Source organism: Rousettus aegyptiacus, unplaced genomic scaffold (genome assembly GCF_014176215.1).
Source record: "Rousettus aegyptiacus isolate mRouAeg1 unplaced genomic scaffold, mRouAeg1.p scaffold_m13_p_2, whole genome shotgun sequence".
Taxonomy (NCBI): domain Eukaryota; kingdom Metazoa; phylum Chordata; class Mammalia; order Chiroptera; family Pteropodidae; genus Rousettus; species Rousettus aegyptiacus.
Window position 1 is genome coordinate 56,415,315 of NW_023416295.1, and position 16,356 is coordinate 56,431,670.

General features: G+C 37.5%; 1 protein-coding gene and 1 pseudogene across 12 annotated transcripts in view; both read left to right on the forward strand.

Moving 5' to 3' along the window:
- ITGB6 (integrin subunit beta 6) overlaps window positions 1-15,169 on the forward strand; it is a 119,237-nt gene extending 104,068 nt beyond the window's left edge. For 11 of the 12 annotated variants that reach the window (XM_036236514.1, XM_016152797.2, XM_016152800.2 and 8 more), the window contains 3 exons: window positions 1,113-1,232; window positions 6,545-6,711; window positions 12,552-15,168. In XM_036236514.1, coding sequence (XP_036092407.1) covers window positions 1,113-1,232; window positions 6,545-6,711; window positions 12,552-12,650 — 386 coding nt within the window. In that variant the 3' untranslated portion in view covers window positions 12,651-15,168. Of the gene's footprint in view, window positions 1-1,112; window positions 1,233-6,544; window positions 6,712-12,551 lie in introns of all 12 variants that reach the window. The other variant, XM_036236516.1, reaches the window with a different exon arrangement.
- On the forward strand, window positions 2,000-2,117 carry LOC118614290 (annotated as a pseudogene).
- Window positions 15,170-16,356: the final 1,187 nt, after the last annotated feature.

Below are 16,356 nucleotides of genomic sequence, written 5' to 3' on the forward strand. Positions count from 1 at the left end.
AGCCTATTATTTAGTTTGTCTTGGTCAGGGCAACATGTATAGATTCTGTTTTATTAAAATCTTTTTATATTTAAGCTAATAAGAAAAATTTTAAGTCTAGCAAAAATATGTCCATGATTCTCTGGGACAGTCTCGGTTTTAATATTCTGACTTATTTTGTCATAGGATATTAATATTGGATCATCTGTCTTAACATTTTAGGTTAATAGTAAATGATCATTCTATTCACAGGTTTCTGTAAAAATGTTTTAACGGTATCATTAAGTCTCCAACTTAAAAGGGAAAATTTAAGCAAGATTTTGTAAATTTAAAAAAATGCTACATAATTTTGGCATAGGTACCAAAATAACAGAATTTCTAGTAAATAGTATTAAAATCTCAGATAGACCATTTTACTATATTTCCAATTCTGTCAGGACTTTCATTTCCTGCCTCTTGAATAAGTTCAACAAGGAAAATGTTCCTACTTGAAAAAGATTTTTGGAAAACTGGGTTATGTTTTTTAAAAAAATTAAGAAAAGGACTAGATGGTTAAGTAAACTGGGTTTCTTTTAATCTGAGGTTAACCTTTATTCTGCTTGTCCCTGAGCTGCATAACACTTCAGTCTCTGTTTCCCGATGCGAATTTATATTTATTGTTGTGACGATACATGACCAGCAATCCTGACTATGCCATTGTGGGAAAGGCCCTGTTAGAAGTATTGGTATCAGTTGGGACTGTGTAGTCTCTTTCTGAAATGTAATCTAGGCTTCCTCCCAGATGCTCTCAGCCAAGAAGAACATACAGCCCCTCATTATCATAATCAGCGCCACTCTATTCTCAAGACAGCTAGGCATGCCTGCCTAGAAGTACTTTCACTCCATTGAAATCCTGCCCCCATCAGTTTGATAGGTGCATTTGATGGTCAGTCCTGATTGACCACACCTGGAACTGTTCTTCCGGAACATGAGTAGAAACTAAAACCTCAGCTAGTGGGAAAAATTCTGTGTCTTTTCTGTTCCTATTCTGCAATGTTGAAAATTCCTATTTGCATATTAAAACTCAATACTACTTTAAAAATAATCTCTTTTGGGATCTCATTTAACCTAATGAATGACTCCTTTATCTGCAGATTTCTCAAAGGATAGTTCTGTTTCCTGTTCTCTGCAAGGAGAAAATGAATGTCTTATTACATTCCTAATAACTACAGATAACGAAGGAAAAACCATCATTCACAGCATCAATGAGAAAGGTAGGTGGCATGCCTTCCATTGTCATTGGTAAGTGATAGTGCATGAGAGAGGAGAAAGCAACCAGAAAGACACTTTGGGTAGCTTGCCAAGACAGACATTTCCAAATTTTTGATGAGGTGCCTCTACTTTCTCAGTGATTGGAAGATACCTACTGAAAGGTTTGCTATGTTCCAATGTGCATGTTATTATTATTATTATTGAAAAATAACAAGATAGGTGTATTTGTACCAATCATCCATTCCTGGAAAGCTACTAATGAATTATAGAAAGGTGGACCAATGAAATGTAATATATCTTTAGAAAAGACTAATAGGAAAGAGCATAACAGTCTAAGAGAATGAGTTTTGAATCAGGCAAACCTTGGCTCAAATCCTGCTCTAACACTTAATACCTACATGACGTTCTGAAAGATACTTGCCTCCCTGAGTCTCTTATTTCCTCATCTGTAAAATGCAGAAAATAATAGTACTTTCTTCTAAGGATTGACTCAGGGATTAAATGGAATGATGAATAAAACACATGTGCCAGTTCATAGGCTACAGTCATGGGTCATTAAATGATAATGCTGACTAAGAAAAGATATGAAGCAGAAAGTGAGGAACGAAGTGATCTATGAAGGCAGCCAAACAGTCCATTGCTTCCATGGCTTTTCATCCGCACCAGCTCATGGAGTCTGCTTGGGACCTGGAAAGCCCTCACATAAAAATCTCATCTTCAGTGGGGAGAGAGAAGTTTTACTAGGTAGAAAATAAAATAGTAGGAAAGGGTCTATGGTCATGCTACCCTGAACAAGCCCAATCTCATTGATCTCAGAAGCTAAGTAGGATCGGGCCTGGTTAGTACTTGTATGGGAGACCACCTAGGAAGACCAGGTGCTGTAGATGTAAAAAATAAAAAAATAAGAGATTGTAAGTTGACAAGGTCCTTGCAACCTGTGAGGTCAACCAAGGGTTGCCTCATCTAAAAAAAAAAAAAAAAGAATATATATATATATATATAGTAGGAAAGGTACTTTTGTTGAGAAATTCTTAAATTTTAGCAGGAATCAGATGCACCTGGGCAGCATGTAAAATGCCTGCATCTTGAATCAGCAGGCCTAATGCACTGCCCAGGCCACTCTGACACAAAGGGCTTCAAGACCTCCCTTGAGCGATTCTACCCTAACAGCCCTGGCTGCATTCTTAAGTAGTCACAGGTGCCTCACCTTATCTGTCTTCAATTTAAAATGTGTCCCTAAACCTTCCCAGCAGAAATGACAACTACATTAAACCAGATCCTTCCAGACCTTGTCGGCAACCGCCTCTGCTCCGCCTGCCCTGCACACCACCCCCCACGCCCTCCCAAAAGCTTGGAGCCTAAGTTCTGCCCCAGACAATAACAACGAGGGCAGACCAGAAGGCACGTGTGCTTTGTTGTGTGTACTTGCTTATCAATGTGCTGACAAAATATTAAGTCCTGAATTTGAAACCAAGAGCAGTATCAAACTGCCATCACTTAAGAATGTAAAAACAACCAAAGCAATACCAAAGTAACTAAAAAGTTTAGGACATTATAAACCAATCAAGAAAAGATGATTAGAAAAATACCACATTGCTGAAGGTCAGTGAGATGTAGAGGTTGGCACAATGCAAGATACAAGGCTAGGATTGTGGCTGCGACCTTGAAGCTCAGGTAGGCAGAGTGCAACTGGAGACTTGCTCTTGAAAATCTCATGTAAATCAATTTCTTCAAAATGCATATATAAAATACATCATGAAAGTCATTAGTCAAGAAAATTTAAGGCGAATCCTGATATACAAGGAAAAATTACTTTATAGTACAAAAAATCTTCCTCCTCATTATCTGTTTTATAGTCAAATTCTTCAACTAGACCCCACCCCTCTGTTTGTGACCATGGCAATGGCTTAAGCAAATTTTCCTGAAATCAAGGCCATTCTTTATAATATTAATTCCATTGGAAAAATTAGTTTCAAACAACAAAATCAAACTTCCAGAACAGAGTCTGTTTTTAATGTGAGGGCTTGTGTATCTAGTTGGTTTGATTTTGAGTGTGTGTGTGTGTGTGTGTGTGAGAGAGAGAGAGAGAGAGAGAGAGAGAGACAGAGAGAGAGAGAGAGAGAGAGAGAGAGATGCCTTTGGCTGATAAATGCCTCCTCATTACTGAACTGTTGGTTTTTTTCCTTTTATTCTTCCCTGCAGTATGAGTGGCACATCAACATACCATTCTTCTAAGAGCGCTCAGATGCCCTGATGCCTTTGTATTCTCCCTATGCTTTTGTAGTGGTAAAAGTGAGGGAAAAGTTACCCACCCTGAGGCTTAACAGGAGTCACCTGACAGCTCCCAGAAGCTGTTTTTCTGGCAAATTTTGGCATTCCTACACAGGCCACAGCTTCCCCAGCCCAGAGGGTAGAACCCACCCCAGGAGTCTGCTCTCTCTCACACAGCTTTAACACCAGAGACCCTGAGGCAACTGATGAGAGGCCTAGATAGAAAAATAGTAAAATGAGAAAGGAGGAGATGGAGGTTAAGGATTCCCAGGGTCCTCCAAACAAACTGAAAAAGAAACCAGCTGAAGGGTTACCAGCAGGGTGTGGATGTCCAGAGAGCTTCCCTCATCTCGTTTTCTTACATCTGGAGAAACTTTCGGAGTGTAAGAGAGCCGCATACATAAGGGACCCAGGAAGAATGATAGTTGGGGAGCCTTCCAGGGATGCGGGTGTGGTTGTTCCTTACATCCACAGCTTCTGACTTGGAGGTTCTAGGCCCTTGAGGTCTTGAGGATAATAAAAGGGGAAGTGAGCATTTGTAGTAATAATAACAATCACGGCTCTCATTTATTGAGCCCTTACTCATACTACAGCTTCAAAGCCATACAAAGCAGGTATTACTATTATTTCCATTTTACAGGTAAAGAAATTGAGGCATAGAGATATTAAACAATTTGTTAGGTTTTGCAGCAATTAAGTACCAGTGCAGGTCTGGGAACTGGTAGTCTGGCTTTGAGTCCATGCTCTTAACTACTGTGCTATACTGCCTCCCACTGGCCATATTATCATAATAAATATTTGAATCCCGAAAATAGGTTAGATCAACACTGTCCAACAGAAGAGTTAATATGCAAGCTACATATAATTTAAAATTTTCAGTAACCACATATAATTAAAATTTTTCTAGTAACCACATTGAAAAGTAAAAAAAGGTGAAATGAGTTTTAATATTGTATTATTTAATCCATTATATCCAAAATACTATTATTTCAACATGTAATTCATATAAAAAATTATTAATGAGAGTTTACTTCTTTATATCAAGTCTTCAAAATCAGTGTGTATTTTGCATTTATCACACGATCTAATTTGGAAAATTCATATTTCTGGCGCTCAACAACCAGACTGGCAGCATTAGAAACTCAGGATCTTAGAATTAGGTGCAGCACTGACAGGGACTCTCGAGACATCGTTGGACTGCACACAGCAATGGAGATGCCCTCTTCTTCCACTTAGAAATACATCCTTAGAGTGAGCATCTCAAAAAATGCTAAAGAGTATGAAAAGTGGAAATTTCTATTGTGTAATACCTGCTCTGGGACTTGGACTAAAATCTTGTCTTGAGAAATATATAATTTTTCAATGACTTTAAATTCTTAAAATAATTTCCTCTTCCAGGCCACAACTCTTCCACCTTTTTTATTCCCTATTGGCAAGCCCTCCTAATTCACATTCTGGCAGCAGCGTCTTAGCCAGCTTAGTCTTGCTTTGAGCAAGATCATACTATGCCCCACCCAGACATTTCATAGTCAAAGATGTAGCCAGTATATATTCTCATTGACTTTCTTTGCCGGAGTGTTACTATTAGAAGCAGCGGTAGTACATTTGTTATGCTAGAAATGGTCTTTAGATCTTCATACTATAGTTGCTATTTCATCAGCTCCTTTACTTATTTCTGCATAATCTCCTTACATAATGTCTTTTGGCCAAAGAACAAAAGCGTGTGAGGCCAGACATCATGCTGTTAGGGGGCCATTAGTCCTGTTAAAATTCAGACCAGCTATAGATTCTTACCTTGAAACAGCATAACTAGTCCTGGGTGTATAACTTTCCTTATTAAATATCTAAAAACAATAAGATTTAGGAGAAACTAGGCACGATTCATTTCCTTTCCAGATACCATGGATTTGCTTCGCTTCTTGCAGAGGGAAGCAGATATTTAATGATAATTTTTATGTGGATTTTTGTTTCCCCATGAAAGGAAGGGGAGAGCTTAATTATAATGTTTGATTAAGAAATATATCATCTTTCAGGCATATTGCAAGGATTATTAGTCATTCTCTGTCAATGAGGGAAGGTACTGTATAATTGCAAAATTACGTTAATATCATCAATAGAGTCAAAATAACATTTCATAGGATGTTCGAGTTAAAAGGACTATACAGAACATCAATTTCCCAAACTTCCCTTAAAATAAGGATCACCTTGGATACTTTTATTAATAAAAAATCTTTTGCCCCATCCAAGGCACTGAATCAGAATCTTGGGAGAGGAGGGTCTAGGAAGCTGTAGTTTTAATAAGCATGAGCACCAGGCCTTCATCTTTTTGTCAGGGGAGTTAAGGGAACACTGAAGGCCCACACCTTTGTTCTACAGAGAGATCAAAGGACTTGATGGATTTCAGACAGCTACTGTACATCAGATGGGAATCGAACCCACTTTTCTTGAATACAGTCCAGGAACTTTCCAGGACACAAGGCACTAGAGTTAAAATAAAACTAAAAGCCATTATTATCTGTCTATCTGTCTATTAAAAAACAAAAAAAAAGCAGCAACAAGTAACAAACTTTTCAGGGGAGTGGGTTTTATGTAATTTTGAATATAATCTAAACAGTTCATGCTTCAAGAAAATCCATTAAAAACTAATTATGTATGTATCTGTGCATGTGCACATACATTCCATTTCTACTTTATCAAATACCCAAAGGAGATCATCTTTGGTGATTAAACTATAGTCTTTTTTGCGGTTCCTTAAATATTCCATGTGGGTTAATTGTCACTCTTTTGGATGCTCTTTTCAGTCTTCCACTCAAGTGTATATCCATTTGCTTTGAATAACCAAACTCTTACTTTACTTTTTGTCCTACTTTGAAGGAATAAGGCTATCCTTCAACAAGTAACTCATTTAAAAAAATCATCAAAACAGAAGGTGTTACTATTTTCCTCTACTAGAGAAAAAGTATGGCTGGAAAATTTAATGAGAAATATTTATCAAAATGTTAATTGTACCATCTTCTTGACATAAGTTTTCTTGTTTCCACAGACTGTCCAAAACCTCCAAACATTCCTATGATCATGTTGGGGGTTTCACTGGCTATTCTTCTCATTGGGGTTGTCCTACTGTGCATTTGGAAGCTGCTGGTATCGTTTCATGATCGTAAAGAAGTTGCCAAATTTGAAGCAGAAAGGTCAAAGGCCAAGTGGCAAACGGTATGTGAACACTTAAGGGCTACTCCTTGTCTAGGGAAGAAAGTGTCTTGTGGCAGAGATGGCATGTTAGCTTTCCCCTGCTCTAAAAGAGAGTTAGAATGTCTTATTCTTTCTCTATTCCTCTCACCATATCCCCAGCGGCTTTGATTTCTGTTCTGCACTGGGGACAAAGGAACCTCTGTCCATTATTGGGGTTCCAGGTGGCCCTCAGAGCATCCATTCATCTCTCAGTGCAGTGAGGGGATTTCCCCCTCTCTAAAGAGTCTCATGAAACTCCTTATACAGAACCTTGATGTACTCAGGACCATTGAGGACGTTTATTTTCTCACCACCAGGAGGACTCCTCAAGCCCCATTTGATAAAGCTGTATCTAAACAAGTTTATAACATAAGTCACTTAAGTTATAGCTGACGGAATAATGTTCGTGAGTACTAGGCAGTTCATGCCAATGACCTTGGAGTTACTTATTACTCACGATAGGTTACAAAGCAAAGTTGAGAAGAGTTATTAAATATCATCCAGTTAGTTTTCCTGAATAATATAAATTTCAAACAGCTACCTGAAACACACACACACACACACACACACACACACACACACACACACACCAAAAGTATCAACCTTTAAATATATGTACTCAATAGATATAATTTATGTGTCTCCTCTTCACAGTAAGCAAACACAAAACAGGGCTCCAATATTCTCTGTTTCTTTTCCACAGGAGAAATAATTACGTTTCTTGAGGCCCATAGAAACAATTTCATGGTTTTAATTTCATCTCTCTATCTCTAATGGTGCGTCCAGCTATCTAATAGCAATTATCTTACATTGCTGATTCTAAAAACAGTAATATCACAGGAGAAAATACAAGCAAACCCAAAGGAACATTGGGTTTATCTATCTGCACAGATAAACTGGTGTTAACACTTTTTTCTCTAAGTTTATAGTGACATCTTCAATTCCTAAAGCAAATGGAATTTTATGTTTTAGATACATTTATCTTGATAAGGGATGTTTACATCTTTTGCAGTTATTTGGAAATAATCATAATATATAGAGCAGGACAATGGACAATAAAAATTTTATCTGCTTTTTCTTCCCATTAGAGATGCCTTTAACATAACAACCAGATGCAATGTATAGGTCTGATTCGAATAGTTTGACTGTAAAAATACCTTTATTAGACAACCGGAAAAGGGTTAACATAGACTGGATATGAAAATGATAGCAACGAATTGTGGTTAACTTGATCAAGTATGAAAACAGCATAATGGCTTTGCTAAAAAATAATCCAGATTTTGGGGTGAAAGAAAATAAAGGCAGGGTTTGCTCTGAAATAATTCAGCCAAAAAAAAGAGAGGGATATTTGAAGCAAGTGTGATAATTGTTGAATCTGGTTTACGGGTCTAGAGATGTTCGGCCTACAGCTTTCCTCCTCTTTTGTGTATGTAAGAGTTTTTGTAATTAAACAAAAACCCTTTAGAAAAGTGAATTGTGAATGTGTATTGAAAAGAAAATGTGTCCATCTTAAGAAGGTAAACGTAACCTGAAAGCTTAGTTTGGTGACTTAAAACGTAGTACTGTGAGGTCAAAGTGTTGGCGCAGTTAACTGCACACAATCTCCTGGCCAGGGCTGTTTTTAACTCTCACCAACTGTCAAGCAAATGTCTGGCAATGGTCAGAAGGGCATCCAGGCAAAAGAATATGTTAAACTGACACAAAAAGATGATAGCAGCAGTTAATCGAACAACCACCAGCCCTGTGAAGTCATCTTGATATTCCCATTTTGAATATAAGAAAACTGAGGCTCAGACAAGTTAAGAGAGTGGAGCTGTAATCCTAATTGCAGCCTCTTCTGCCAAACTCAGCCTTGACCTTCCCAGAACTAATAAGCAGGTATTCCACAAACAAGCACGTGGGCAATTATGTGTTGTGTATCTACCAACCAGCACATTTTAATGTTCTCATACAAAAGCATGAATACTGGCAAATGATTAATATCTTTAAAATAACATTTTAATTAACAATTAATTTCTCTAAAACATGAATTGTTTTCCCTCAGGAAACAGAACATGACTGTAATTCAAATGCTGAATTTTTGCTATTTCTTCAGCTAAAATGGAACAAAAATATGCATTAAACAGATAAAACCATGAATGAAAAATGTTATTCCCTTATTAAAAACTGAGTTCCTTTGAATAACCAATGTTTGATGTTCCTGACTAGATAATGACTGGGTACTAATTATTCACTTGGATGCAAAAGAGGTTTAATTCAAATAATTCAATTCAAATTTCACTAATACATCCTTTGGAAAAGAAAATGTTGCTCAGTGCATCCACTTCAGAGTCCTCAATTTGATTCCGTTTTTATCCAAAATCTATTTTTTCTTGAAGGACTGAATTTGACTGGCCTTCAAACTGCAGGAGACCTCCAGGGACGATAGGGTAGTCATGTCTCCTGACCCACAGATCCCCATTAGACTCTAAAGGAGACAGGGCACAGGATGAGAAAGAGTTTCCTTCTTGAAATATTGAAATATTACACCATAGCCATAAAGAAAAGTTACCTTTTATTACACTTTAAAAAATAACCCCCCATCCATATTCTTTATGAAAACAGAAAGAGAAGATATTTAAATTCATCTTTGATTAGACATTTTTTCTAGGATGACAAGTCATTAACTGGAGGCGAAAAAAAAATATTCTCTCTGACATTTCTAGCAGTCATAGATTGATTTTATACTGTGCTAAGCAAATCAGGTCTGCATTTGGCAGTTAGGCAATCATCAAGAAAACTGTGGGTCGTGACAGAGAGCTTTCTTATTACTACTTTTTCAAGCTCTAAAAATGTGCCATTGCATTTGCAGTATCCACTGCCTGAATTAGCATCCCCAAACTCCTGGGGAAATTGGCCTGGTCACCCAGATGGCTGCGGGAAACCCAAGCTTGTCTAAACATGAAAGGAGTGCAGGCTCACCTGAAATGGAGCCACACAGCCTGTGTCTCAGCTGGAAATCCTACGTAAGAGTTTACCACTGGAGGAGGCAGGAACAGACATTGCCACATTTCCTACTGCCAGCCAAACCCGACCTGAGTTCATTCTCCCGAGCTCTGATCATCAGCTGAGGGCAAGAAACAGCACCATCCCCGTCTCCCGCATCCCCCCCACCCCGCACCACACACACACACACACACACACACACACACACACAACATATACTTTCTCTTCTTCCACCTTTAAACTTTCACTTGACCCTCCTACTACAGTGGGGTCTACTTCATCCCCCCATTAGCATAAATGAATAAATGAAGTTGCTCCAAAATAAAGAATGAAAACTGCACAATCAAAATTAAACATTCAACTAACATTTACAAAATAACATGGTGTATTCAGTCTATTGTAACTCATCACCTCCTTTATAGTGCATGTAAATTATATTTAGAATGGGGTGGAGTGCAGTGTAATATGTTTGACATGATATGGGATGGGACCCACAAAGGAGTTTCTAGTCCTATGCAGATCTAAGCTGGCCCTTCTCACAGCCATTTACTCAGAATTTTCAGAGTGTTCTTTCTGTTTCCTAAGTCACCCTTTTCCTCCAGAACAGTATTCCACCCATTATCCTCACCCTGGACTTCTTATTTTTTTCATCTTTCCTCTTCATTTGAGTTCCTTATTCTTCTGTAACCAACTAAAACTTAATAGTTTATAGTCCCTTAAACTTAATAGAATTCCATATGAGATTTTTGTTTGCAAATGATACTCTACCTGCATCTAAGACCACATCAGCATGAACCTTCCAAATCCTAAGTTCTTCAGAGACTCATGGACATGGACAATCGACTAGCAGTTACCAGAGGGGAGGGGTGAAGGGGAAAAAATAAAATGCTAAATATAAATAAATAAATAAATAAATAAATAAATAAATAAATAAATAAATAAATAGATGGATGGATGGATGGATGGATGGATGGATGGATGGATGGATAGATAGATAGATAGATAGATAGATAGATAGATAAGTAAAAATACAAAAACAAAAACATATCGTAAGTTCTTATGGCAGCAGGACTAAATAGAGACCTGAGGCTCTCAGATTTATCGAAGCTGATCTCAGGAATAGAGACCACATAGTGACTTGACCTTTGCTCACCATCCACCACCAAGGAACCCCTTTTCTATTTGCCCTCATTACCAAGATAGCATCTCTCCCCAAAGGCACATGAGTGAAGGTAACATGTTAATCAGAAGTCAGCCACTGGCTCTGGGCAACATAAAACAGGTATAGGGGTCTTTTCTCCTCAAAATGAGAACACTGTGGTGAATCCAAGGGCAATAGGTGGGAGAGGCCAGGGAATGTTTTTAATTTTATCTGGGTCTTCTGAAAGCTGAGAGAAATGTACTGTGAAAGCAGATACGATCATGTGTTTTCAAATCTACGCCTAGAATTCGCTACCATCTCTACAATTCATGAGATTAGGAGACCAAAGTATAAGATTTAGTAATTTGGAGGATGCGAGGTGTTACCAAGACTCCATTGATACTCAGAAATGGGCTTGGGAATGTTAAAAGTACCAAAATCTAGGGGGAAAATATCTTCGACACCCTCTCCAGGACATAAAAGGAAATTCTAAATATGAATAAGAGCTTTAAATAAGAGCTAATAAGCAGCATTTATTGAGAACTTTCTGTGTGCCAGGCACTGTGCTAAAGTATGTTACCCTATGTACAAGGGAGGCATTTTGGTAATCCCTCATAGATGAGGACACCAAGGCTTGGAGTTGCTTAAGTAGGGTCACATGGTAGAGCTGGGTTTGAACCTAGGCCATCTGACACCAAAGCCTGTGTGTTCAACCTTGGAAAGAGGGAGAGAAGAAACTATACCTTACCCAGAGGTCTTGTGCCTGCCAGGAACAGTTAAACTAAAGGAGAGAGATAGAAGGATCAAGATTGGTGTTTCTCCAAACACCTAGAGAGCTGTAGTCCTTCTGATCGTGATTACAACTCCTGGAAAAACATCTACAGCCCAAATAGCATAGCTGAATTATCTGGGCATTGGCACAAAACCTCCCCACTGCCAGAGGGCAAAGCCATCTTGCCTGACCTTTCTTGGGACCTGTGCTCCTTCGTGAGTCCAGTGTTCCAAACACCAGCCTCTGTGACCACTGATTCACACAGTTATTATCTAGTAAGCAAAAGCCACCTAGTTCTGTTACTACCCAGAGCAAGTGTTCACTGTCCTGCGGATCCCTCCCTACTTCTCTCAAGCAGCTAGTCACTCTTCTTTGTGAATTTTGATCTCATTTTAGCAAGATTATCCGTGCCCCTGTTCGATGCTCTCACCAGCAGCACATTTCTTAAAGGCAAATACTGTGACATTTATCTTTGTATACTTCTACCAGTTCACCTTTCCCACGTTCTTACTTTTTTACTTCACATTTCACTTTTGGGTCACCTATTGTTTCATTCTATTCATTCAGTAAATACCAAGTGCCTACTATGGGCTAGTATTTTTTTTGATCCTGGTAAAATAGTAGTGAATAAAACAGCTAAAGTCTTGTTTTCTAACCATATTTAGTACATTTAAAAAAAGGGTAAGATTTTTAGAAAACACATATGGAACTAGTTATGCATATTAAAAAAAAAGAAAACGTATAAATTTTAAAATACTAAAAGTATAACATATCAAATCAATTACAAATTATTCAAATGGCTTCCAAGATTGAGAATGACTCTTCCAATTGGTAATGTGCAATGAAATTATTTAGATATATTAAAGCCGTGTCATAACAAAGTATGTGTACTTTCATCTGAACTTTTTTATTATTATTTTTTAGGGAACCAATCCACTGTACAGAGGCTCCACCAGTACCTTTAAAAATGTAACCTACAAACACAGAGAAAAACAAAAGGTCGACCTTTCCACGGATGGATAGAATGACTTTATGCATGAAAAAACTCTATTTCACTGATATGAAACGTTAATGCACTGTTTAATTTTTCTTTTTTTTGCTTCAAATGAGGTTGGTTTAAGATAATAATAGGTCATTTGGAGATCAGTCATTCTCTTTAAGAAGGTTAGAGACTATGTTGGCAGTTTCAAAATAATCAAGAAGAGAAATATCCTTAGCAAAGGGGAGATGGGGATCATTTGAGGAATACCAACTCTGTTGCATTAATGTCTCAAAAAAAAAATCATCAAAATGATTCATGGGGGCCTGATTTGCATTTGAAAAATGTTTGAAATTAGAATCTCATTTGCCGCAGGAATATAGCTACCTGAAGTCTTTGTCTCAGCAAAGTCACAAAGTCCATAATCTTACCTTGTATACTCACACTTGCCAATTAATTCCAAACTTTTACTAAATCTGCCTGTTCCTACAAGATTTTTTAAAATCTAGGAGAAGTGATTCTGATATTATTTCAGCAAAGAGAATGTAATTTTTCTAAAGGTGTCCCAAATGTAAGAATGAAAATTAGGTATTAATTACTTCTGTGGATTTGTCTGAACCTAAATCAGGTTACATAAGTAAGTATTATACTTGTTTTACAGATGAGGAAGAAGTAATTTATAAATTAGGAAGTCACCAATAAAAAACAAAAATTACAATCTTTTTATTTAGATTATTTTCAATTACCCAAAAAATAAACTTCTATACACAGTTTCCCTCTTAATTCTGAGTTTTCAAGCTATTACTACTCCCATATTACTCAGTTCATTTTACTCAGTTTCATAGTCTTCTAAACACTGTAATTGTCACATGGAAGTTTTAATTTCTCGTTAAAAATTACTTTAAATTGTTAGGTAGTTTATTCAAAGAGACCTCCAATACTACACAAGGAACATGGGTTAACTAAGAGTAAAATTTTAAGTGGTTTTAAATCAAACACATTAAGAGTACAAAAGTCCTTCACAAGTAATAGGCTGTTTTTTGTTTTTTAAATCTATATTCTTTTCCCATTTGTAAAACCCAACTCAACATTTCAGCTGCATGTGATAAATATGCATCATACATTTACTTTAAAAAGTAAGTTTTTTACTTAAAAAATACATGTGGATAATTAGGGACCATAAGTTGTTTGAAAAAATGGACTCTGCAGAATAATATTTTTTATAGTAAATACTGCTTTACAAAGCACTCTCATCTCCTTTGATCCTCATAAGAAAACCAGAGTTCAGAGTAAATAGGAGAAATGGGTCCAGAATTTAGATCTAGCTCCACACCATTTTATCTTTCCATAGCATGAGACTGACTCTTTTGTCAGTGAAATGAAAGAAAGATTTTGTGAGTTAAGTGATAACTATCATTTGCTTAAAAATATACTGAGACTAAACATATAGCATTTAAACTACTGGAATAGTAGGTAAAGTCTTGTACTTTTGTGCAATGTTGATTACCTTTCAGAAAATTATAAAATGAAGCCTTTTACCAGATGAATAGTCTGTTATGTAATGAAGGCTTCATGTTTTTCCATTGAATTGGCACAGAGTAATCTATAATAAGTTTCTTCAGTTTTACAAATAGACCTGTACACGTTGATCGGTTGGAACCTTTTTTTTCCCCCATTTCTGAATAACTCAGGTAAACTGAACTTTTGTGGAGTACACAGCTATATTAAAAGAATTACTAAACAATCACCTTGGAAATCTAAAGGGCTAATGTACCACCCGTGTTCCTGACTGCAGCCCAAGGTCTGGGGGAAATCTAGAGCAACAAGGAAGTTCCAGTACTGAGGACACAACAGTAGTGTTCACTCTACATGTGGTATTTTTGTATTATTACCGAAATTGGATTTTAGAAAATATAAGTTTTCCTCATGTGTATATATAGAGAAGAATTTGACATTTCTCTGAATACTGTTTTGACCCAAGGCTGGACCTTGAAAAGGCCAAAACATTAACAGTAGTACTTCTGTTCACTGAAGAGTTATGTTACATGAAGATAAAATGGGTTTTGTAAGTTGTTTTATTGTATTTTGTGCTGACATAAATAAACATGGTAATTTAAACAATGAACCTTAGATGGATGATAATTCTTTTTATTTGCTTGATACAAAGCCCGCTTCTTGGATTTCTGGATCCCTATGTGACCTGCTTTGACCACCTTGCTGATCTCAGTCTGAGGCCAAGAAGAAGAGCAGAAAGAAGCAGCCACCGAAAGCAGGAGACAGGCCGTAATTTGCTGCATCATCACAATACCCACATCATGGGGCCTTTTAAAACAGGTCTGGATGTTACTCCATCTTTTGTAAAAACAGGGTTAGTGTTATGGGTTGAAATGTGGTCCCCACCTTAAAATTCATATACTGAAGTCCTAACTCCCAGTACCTTAGAATGTGATTGCTTTTGAAGATAGGATCTTTAAAGGTGTATTTAAATTAAAATGAGGTCATTAGGTTGGGCCCTAATCTAATATGATTGGAATCCTTATAAGAAGAAGAGATTAGGACACAAATATGCACAGAGGAAAGATCATGTAGAGACACAGGGAGAAGAGAGCCATCATAAGCCAAGGAAAGAGGCCTCAGAAGAAACCAGCCCTGCCAACACCTTGATCTGGGATTTCCAGCCACCAGAATTTTGAGAAAATAAATTTCTGTTGTGTAAGCCACCCATTCTGTAGTACTTGTTATGGCAGCCCCAGCTAACCAAAATAGTCAACGCTATTTTTCTGGGCATCCATTTGGTAGATTCCATGGTGCCAATGTTCATTTTCCAAATCAGGAAAATTACGCAGAGAGAAATAAACCACCAGCAAAAGGAGGCAGCTTAGAGAAAGTCCTGTCTTTGAAAGGCTCATTCCTTACAAAAGGACAGAGAAAATCAAGAGTCAAGAGTAATTATGTTCTGAAACACACTGTTCCTTGTAAATTAAGACCAGAAATCTGGAAATCCAGGAACTGCTCGTATTTGAATAGCATTGAGAAAGTCACTTTCCTCTTTAAATTTTTCACCTGTAAGATACTGGCAAGGCCTGTCTCTCCTAGTACCTATAACAATCCCTGACATATAGCAGGGGGTCAAAAAATTCATTCCCTCAGTATTTTTAAGTATAATATATGCCAGACTCTGTTCTTATGATTGTGGATACAACAATGAACAAAATAAGCTGCCCCTGTGCTCCCGAGTAGGGGAGAAGGTAATAAACACTTATATATACAACACCAGGGTACTGGATTCAGTTTATGTACAGCTCAGATCTACTTGGCACCACCTGTTCCCCATGTCTAAGCTGGGAGTCACCCCAACACCAGTTCACACAGTCTCTTTGGTAGTAAAGCCCCAGCTAACTCCCTAGGGGCCAGGGGACCACAGGAAGTCCTGCGCAAGTCCAGAGTAGCAGCTGGATCTAGTTATAAAGGAAACAGACATTTTCAATGAAGAATGCAAAGCTAAGTTGATCTAAACAGTAAACCACTGAGCCAATGAGGGGAGGGGAAAAAAACAAAGAGCTTACCTGATTGGGTGTGTGGGAGAGTCAGGAAAGATTGCAAAGTTTGGAAAGAGGGAAGAAAAAGTCTTTGGGGTAGCACCTATGTATGGGTGATATTGAGATATATGGGTTTGGGGGTGGTTGGCTGTTGATTCAAATGTACTCATCCTTTTGGGCTGGCTGTTCTCTGAATAAGGCAGCCTGAGAG